Here is an 8,981-nt window from a genome sequence, read left to right on the forward strand (position 1 = left end):
AACAAGATGGTTTCCCTCTAAAATACACTGATGTTCGCTAGTACTATGTATATATATTTTTATAGTAAGAGAGTGAGAGAGAGAATGACATGGAAATACAAATATCTACATTATAAATACATATAAAAATATATAGGATGAATTAATTACAATATATTAGGAAAAGAAATGCACATCTATAAACCCACTAAAAATAACAGTACTGTATTTGTTTGTGTCACAAACTTTGGTAGTCAAATTTAATGAATTCAATTATTTTGTATCATAAGGTAAATTTATGAGGTTATGACACTGTCCAGCTTTCACTGGTCACCGAGTACATAACTGACTTCCTTGTATAATTTGGTACATATACATAAACTGGGTAATGTATCACAGTAAAGTTAATTTCTGTAACTGTTTAACGCATGTGTATTTACTAACTTTTCCTTCCAGCTTTACTATGTTTACATCGTACTGAACAGAACTCGTATCTGGCTCATTTTGGTGAATAGCAGAAACTTGGAATCTCAATCCTTCACTCTTCACCGTACAAATGGTTGTCTACAAGTAAAAAAAACACTTCATTTTCATAAAAAATTAGAGGAATGTTTAAATCATTTCTTAAATCACTGGAGTCAATATATATTTCTATTTTATGATGCAAGTAATTCAACAAAATGTAGCGTGTAAAGTCCAATAAGGACTTAGCCTATAAATACTAAAAATATGATATAACTAACCTAAGTTTAATTCTTTCATTCTGAAGGATTCTTTTGGGTAACTAAAAACTAAAAAACAGAAATATAGTAGGGTGAGCTCCAATGAAAAATATTACTAATATAAAATCAGTACACTTCCAAAACTGAATATATTTTCATATATATATTAAAAAGAATGATTCCAACATTTTTCTTAAATAAATCTTTCAAAAGTTAATGCTTCATTTAGAATCATCTCTAAAGCTTTTAGATAAAATTAATATAGATTTTATTTACTGAGATCAGCTTAAATAAATTATGTGTATTTGTATCTATTTTCAATACTCCATTTACAAACAATTACCCACTTACTAAATAATGAATTATACAAGACAATTTATAAACATTCATTCAATTTTTACACAGGTGTTATAATATTTTCTTCTTTTCAATAGATCTCCATACTCACAGTTGTTTTGCTTAAGGCAGAAGAATCAAAAGTTCAAAATTGAAATGACATTAAACTGAATATATAATAGATCGCAAAAACATGGCAATTTATAAAAAACTCCTCTGCTTAACCTTTATGATCCTAACATGCTGCATCATCACTGGTTGTGGATCTATATTTTGAATAGATCAATAACTATTATAAAGCTTGTGAAGTTCATGTGAACGAGTCTCTATTTTATTTCCTCAGCAGACTTAGTTTCACCAACACAGAACATTTCAAGCTGTCTTATGCGGCACAAAACTATACTTGTACCTAGCTCAACATGTGCTGTTTCCAGTCATTCATCAGCAGTCCATTCTGTTAATCAAGATGTAGTCATACATATACATGAATAATCAAAAGTAGTGTGACTAACTAAATGCAAGGTTTCTAATATGATACATCATGCTTTTTTAGCAAAAAACTGCAATTCACAAGTAGAGGTGCATAATCTGATTTACAACAGATATATCTTTTTATAACATAGCTCTGTTTCAGGTTATACCTATAGAAATTAAGTATAGACTGAGCAAATATTTTTAGGAGTGGGTAAATAAACAATTGTTTCGAACATCAAATCACACACCTCAATTGTTCAGTTATTTAAATTGGTTAATTTACTTACAATAAATATACAAGTAAGTTTCTATTTTATTTTGATACATATGCATTGCATATAAAACAGTTTTCCACAATTTTGATGTAAATTACAATGAAATTAGCCTTCAGGAATGAGAGCACCACAAAAATTACAATGAAGTTAGCCTTCAGGAATGAGAGCACCACAAAAATTACAATGAAATTAGCCTTCAGGAATGAGAGCATCACAAAAATTACAATGAAATTAGCCTTCAGGAATGAGAGCACCACAAAAATTACAATGAAATTAGCCTTCAGGAATGAGAGCACCGCAAAAATTATAATGAAATTAGCCTTCAGGAATGAGAGCACTGCACTGTTTAACATATGTGTGTCCATTTCTCGGTAAAATAAAGAATTTTAAAATGTATTAATAGTAGGATAAAGGTGCTTGGACAAGTACTGATAGTAATGATGTTTTAAAGGAGTACACATATATGTATACATGACATTTATAAATAGTACTAAATATAAACACAGTAATCCCTTAAGACAAAACATACTACATGACAATTAGCAACATATTTAGTTTACTAATGGGATTTTTAGACTTTTAGCTCCGATTGAAAATAAATTTTAATTTCTTTACTTCATTTAGCATTTGTACAGTTAAATGTTTCTTCTGATCAAACAACACAACAGTGCAACTGACCAGTAAAATGTTTCCTCAACTGTAAATAAGGCCAATAATAATGCCTTATACTTCACAAACATGTATATTCATGCTATATTTCTGTAGGAAAGGCTAACAGACATTAATGATACAGTTCAATGTATCATGAATTTCACAATAACATGTGTACTTCTACAGGGAGTGACATTCTTTGAAGTACTTCTAGAACATTCCTTCATATTCTTGATTTTTTGTTACTCCTCCCCTCCTAAATTCATTAAGTTTTATTGCCTAAATATAAGTTCATTTTTAAAGCAAGTGATATGCAAATTAAAGTAGATCAACATTTTTCTTTCTCATTCTAAAATCAGTTTTGATCCAGGAAGCCAAACAGGAACAACATACAGAGCATTACATTGAGAAGGACAGATCAATAGGTGCTTTAGTACAGTCAATAAAATCTAGAGGTACAAGTACATACGATATTGTACCAGTTACGTACATGCTACGTTTATTAACTAAACCTACTGCAGGTCTACATCTATAACCAGTGTACTGTTCTGTATAACCTTAAAAAAATCTTATTTACAGAAATGGCTCTAAACTATTCATTATCGTGCATTAAAATTAGTTTTGGGAATAATTAAATTTTAGCACTTGTTAGGTTTAAATTAACCTAAAGAATTCTTCTAAATCTCAATTCTAAATGTATATTGGCATACTTAATATTTCTACTAAAACTTGAAACATTAAACTCTACCCTTACCTTTTATAAATATAGTAAATATAAAAATTATGAAAAGATAAGTTTTACAACCTCAAAACTTAGTAGTTTTAGCCTAGTGTAACAGTACCAAACATAAAGCTTTGTAAAGATATAAACATTTACATGTTAAATAAGCCTAAACTCAGTAGTTTGAGCCTAGTGTAACAGTACCAAACATAAAACTTTGTACAGATATAAACATTGACATGTTAAATAAGCCTAAACTCAGTAGTTTTAGCCTAGTGTAACAGTACCAAACATAAAGCTTTGTAAAGATATAAACATTTACATGTTAAATAAGCCTAAACTCAGTAGTTTTTAGCCTAGTGTAACAGCACCAAACATAAAGCCTTGTAAAGATATAAACATTTACATGTTAAATAAGCCTAAACTCAGAAGTTTTAGCCTAGTGTAACAGTACCAAACTTAAAGCTTTGTAAAGATATAAACATTTAAATGTTAAATAAGCCTAACTTCTAAAAATATTTAAAGAAACATAATATTACCACTGCATGATTTGTTTTGTTTTTTACTTTCATTATGTGTTTCATACTATCAAAAACACCTCTATATTTTACAAAGGTTATTTTCAGGATTGATATGTTTTTCTCCTTTTAGATTGACAGAGACATTAGTTAAAAAATTTCAGTTCCTTCATTTTGTTTAGCAAAATTTGACAAACTCATTCGAATAAACTTTTCCTCACCAAGGCTATAACAACAAATAATTTGTGATAATCAATATGCACAACTTGACCTTTGGTTGTTGGACAAGTTAATCAAATGGTTTAAATCTCTCTACAAACTACAATATGTACAGCACAATCCGAAAGACTCATTAATTTCAGCCCATCTGCAAGCTTAACCAATTTGCTGGTTATGCCATAAATGATGTCATTAATGAAAACAAAAAATAGCAAAGAATCTATCATAGAATCCTTGTACCATAAATGAACTATGACTTCACACTATTTATAGCAATCTTTTGTCTTCTACCACTTAAAGAACTTTCAATTAAATAATTCAATCAACTTTTATTAGCTTGTCTATTGCCTTGACAGATGCAATGTTTGCAAATTAATAAGATTTGACCTTCCCTCTCTAAATCCATGCTCAATATCTGTGACATGAAACTTGCCTAAATGCTTTTGTAGAATGTCTTTAATTACAATATTACACATCGACAAAAAAATGTAAAATTTTTATCTTTTATGGCTGTCTTTGCCTAATCATCCTTGTGAAAGTAAAAATTTACCCCCCTTTACCTTTCAGGAAATCAATTCTCCTCTTAAACTCTTATAGATCGCTGGCCTGAACTGGCCTGAACTGTTTTAACTGGAGTCTAACCTGTCTTTTTCAAACCTTAAACCCATGTTTCTTCATTCTATTTATTTCAGAATACAGGACAAAGAAATAAAGGGCCTTTATCCTATCAATATTCCAGAAAACTTAGTAAATTTCAATACTATCACCTATTATTATTATTCTTTTCTACAGAGAAAATATGCTTAACCTATTCCTTTAAGATAAATAATTGCACTGCTTTTTGCCTCTTTCTTAAGGTCCAGGCTTTCTTAAGTGTCCATTTTTGAACTTTAAATGTTGAAAAAATATATTCTCCTATATGCATGATTTATACAGTTCTTGAAAATATAACTACTGAAAAACCTTGTGACAAATATCTAGCACTTGGGCTATATTCTGCCATATTTTTCCTCCTTGAAGATGACTACTGTTTTTCATGTGTTCTCCTTTACCAGATTATATTGTACTTAGAATAAAAAGACAAAAAGCAAACAAATTGGAAGAAGGTTTTCCCATCTGCTGCCTTTTTTCTGTGATAATATTTCAGCTGCTGACTTTGTTTACCAACCATTCTAAAAGTGAAACCCATCACTGAAATGCATACCACCTCTGTATATTAGCAAAGACAGATGTGGAAATTAATGTGATCTCCTTTACGTTTCTACAGTAAATCCAGCTACAGCAAGCTAATAAGAATTGTTATTTTGTATTAGACTACTTTCACAGATCATAAACATAAGCTTTTATTATAATGTGGCATTATACTAAGAAGTGCAAAGCATGTATAAGGAGTTGAATTAAAATGGCTATCTCCTTTATCCATTCTGTGAACTTCTTTACATGCATCTCACCATGTCCCCAATTATCTGTTTTTATAAATACACTCCTAATTATCTCTCACAGATTTAGCTTTGTAATTTATCAGTCATTTAAACCTAAAACTACTACCACTCACACCGTTTAAATGTTAGTTATACGGTTAGAAATACACACCTGTTATGTAATCCCATTTTAAAGGACTTTTCTTGTATGAATATGAGTTGCCTTGTGACTAATACATTTTAAATCCACCCTATCATAATCATCTGCACATGGTGGAAATTAAATATGGTGGGAAAAGCATTATGTACTCTATATATTCCCCTCTGTAGCAAAACTGAAGTAATGGAGAACACATAAAGGAGTTCACGAAATTTCATGTTCAGTAATTTTTATTGAAGAATGCAATTTACTCTTACCCCTTCAGTTATTGATAACTGTATAACGATATAACAAAATGACATAATTTGAGTATCTACACTAGATATGTGTAAAAGAGATCACATGCTTAAAAACTAATTTTATTACAAGCTCCAAATGGACATATCCAATACATCTCTTGATACCCTGTGTTTGGAATATGATCAAATGAAATACTTCCCAGATTGATTTTAGACTCTAATCTATTTATTTACTCAAAAATTTGCAATTATTGTCTTGAAAATAAACAACTGTAAAGGAGAACACATGATTACGGCGACACATTATTTTGAATATTTTTTTATATGTGAAAAAGTAATGGGACAATCAGCTGATAAAAAATTTTCAAAACATAAATGTTTATTAATTAGTCACAACAAAGACTTGAGTCTTACTTACAATTTTTGTGTTTGTGTTATTGTTTTGAAATTAAACGTTTCTGCAGGCAACATGCTACTTTTAACACCCCACCATTGTTTATTTCCTTGGTATGCTGGAAAATCATAACACAAACTCAACATATTATGTATGTTTGGAAAGCTCTGTCCATTATCTATCATTTAGAAATTATTATATGTTTGTGTAAGGTATGCAGTCAGAGAAATCTGCCACAGAACACTGGCCACATCAGATTGGACACTTGAGAAAGCTAGATGAATTATGGATATCTTACAGGGGACAATGGAGCCATTTGCAATGTAAGCTACACTGCATGACTATTGTCAAAATGAATGGCCATCAAAGAGGAGCATGACCATATGTGATGAGGCTCCAAAATCATTTTAATATAACACACTCAACCTCTATAGTGTCATGCAAATGTAACAGATTTTCAGCTAGAAATTTAAATTATACCTACAACATTGTTATTCAGTTCTGGAGATGTAGAGATATCAGTCAGGTTGAGAGGAAAATCTTCAGCTTGAACTTGCTCAAACTTCACAAGAACACCATTCTAAGAATTGTATTTAAAAAGAGAAAGAAAAGTTTCAATTCCTTTACATGTTTATGGTTAAATACACTATTTGTATGTAATAGTATATTTTTAATTCTTTTTATTTGGTAACTTATACCAGACATAGTTTATTTAGATTCTCTAGAGATACTTATACTTTTATAGTATCTATGGAACAACAGAAAAATGAACCATTTGTAAATAAGCAGGAAATACGAGAATAATGTTTTGTCTATATAATGTTTTTATCTTCTCAAATTCATATTCAAGCATTTATTTTATTCTCATATTATAGAGGTAAATGCCTAAGTTTAAGTCCATTCCTATTGTAGGTACTAACGTTATAAAGATTTTGTTCTTCAGAGACTCTTGTATATGTTCAGCTGATTGGTAAAGCTATAATAAAATATCACGTTATCATAACAATATAAAGTTAAGGCAAAAGCTGTTTATCAGTCATTAATATGTTTTATGAATTTGTAGTTTGAACTCCATGTAACTCAATGCTTAGACAAAAATCAAGAATGCTATTTTTTACAATTGCATAACAGTCACATGGTTAAAATAAGCACAGTGGCAGCATTTTTTTGTGTGTGGCATAATTGATTGAATATTCTGTGTTTTAATGCCTGACCGACTTAAATTTAAGTTTCAGAACTAACTTATAGGTTATAATAAACATTAATAACCTACAACGATAAACCAATACTTCTGTACCGGTGCCGTTTGGCTAGTTCCGGTATCGGAGGGCGTTGACCTTACCTCAGCTGATGCTTTTTTAGCCTTATCATTCAGTGCAGATAACCAAGTTTCGACAAGAAAATTACTATTGCACTTGGAGTACACCCATATTAAGGAGTTATTGATCCAATCCACGCTGTTCGGATCGGAGCCTTGAGTTATTGGGCAAACTCTTTGAGAAACACTACTGTAAATCGGACTTATATCAGTATCATACACCTTTTCTCTTTCAAGTTTGGACGCTATCAGCTTCGCTTTTTCCGCATGTATAAGTGTTGATCCGTCAACTTCTGCGGCACTTGCATCTGGAGTAGGCTGCTTATGCTTCACAAGTTCATCTTTTTCATGAATTTTAGTTTGATCTGAAATCTCCGACTTTACAATTTTTTTATCTTTTCGAGACGCTATGATATTTCCTAAGACGAAAACAATTATAGCAAGCAAGCACCACCCGTAAACATTAATATTAACGATGTCAAACATTTTCTTGCATTCGTTTTATGTACTTAAATGAATTAAATACCAACGAATATTAACATATTTCGATCAACCGGTATACACTTGTCTTTACAGCAGTATCAACCATATCCAGAGGATTGAGCAGTTTGACATGCGCGCGCACAAAATGCAGACGCCACACCTATTGGACTTCATCTTGCGTCATGCGCCTTAGAAATGCAGACGTTTAAGTTAATCTTGTTGGAATATTAGTTATCGCTCTCAAGTTTTGTTATTTTAGTGCCAATCTGAAATCACACATACACAAAACATCACTTCCCTACAAAATTAACATATTAAAACGATAATATTATTTTGGGGTTCTTTTATATTTATAATATTTTATCATTATTATATCCTGTCAGTATAGCACTATTTTCCCTTGTTTTACTTCGAAACAAAAAGCAACAAATAAGGGATCAGATAAAACCTCAATGTTAATTATATAAAACTTTAACCAGAAGAGTTGCTAAAAATCTACCAACAAATCTTACATTCAAAATGTATATCGAAAAACATGAAAATATGTTCAGTGATTACTTGCAGTTTGCGATTTTTGTTTTTAGTTTCGTAAGTCTATTCGTTCTCATTATGTATTCATAGAGGATCATCACGAAGGCCTCAAATTTTTACTGTAATAGAATTTTCTTTGCTGTATGCAAGAAATTATTGGAACGCCTATAACATGATATATTCATTGATTGATTTAATCATATATTTTGTAGTTATTTATAATAAATAATGAAATATTAACTAATATTAAAATCTACTTTGAGTATGTGTCAATAAAAATGGTGCTTCTGATTACAATTTAGTTCGGAAATGTTTATAACAATTCTCTCGATTCACAGTCATGAGTATGCCTCTGAAGAAACAAGGTCTTTTTTCTCAATATACTATAACAGGAGCCTCTTACATGGGACATAAGTATATTAAAAATATATCGAATATAGTATACTGTTACCACAATATAAGTGTTTTTCAATTTAAATATTTAATAACCATGAAACTAATGTAGCGCCATCTGTTGTAAAATATTTTGATAAAAGAGTT

The 8,981-nt window shown here is 30.4% G+C and overlaps 1 protein-coding gene across 1 annotated transcript in view; it reads right to left on the bottom strand.

Annotated features, from left to right (window-relative positions):
* LOC106470715 (C2 domain-containing protein 2-like) overlaps nucleotides 1-8,037 on the bottom strand; it is a 59,698-nt gene extending 51,661 nt beyond the window's left edge. Inside the window, exons 1-3 of the mRNA XM_022399351.1 lie at nucleotides 7,452-8,037; nucleotides 6,594-6,689; nucleotides 424-543 (exon numbers count right to left, since the gene is read on the bottom strand). Coding sequence (XP_022255059.1) covers nucleotides 424-543; nucleotides 6,594-6,689; nucleotides 7,452-7,913 — 678 coding nt within the window. The 5' untranslated portion in view covers nucleotides 7,914-8,037. The remainder of the gene's footprint in view (nucleotides 1-423; nucleotides 544-6,593; nucleotides 6,690-7,451) is intronic.
* Nucleotides 8,038-8,981: the final 944 nt, after the last annotated feature.

The sequence above is a fragment of the Limulus polyphemus genome, unplaced genomic scaffold (genome assembly GCF_000517525.1).
Source record: "Limulus polyphemus unplaced genomic scaffold, Limulus_polyphemus-2.1.2 Scaffold4177, whole genome shotgun sequence".
In the NCBI taxonomy this organism is placed as follows: Eukaryota; Metazoa; Arthropoda; class Merostomata; order Xiphosura; family Limulidae; genus Limulus; species Limulus polyphemus.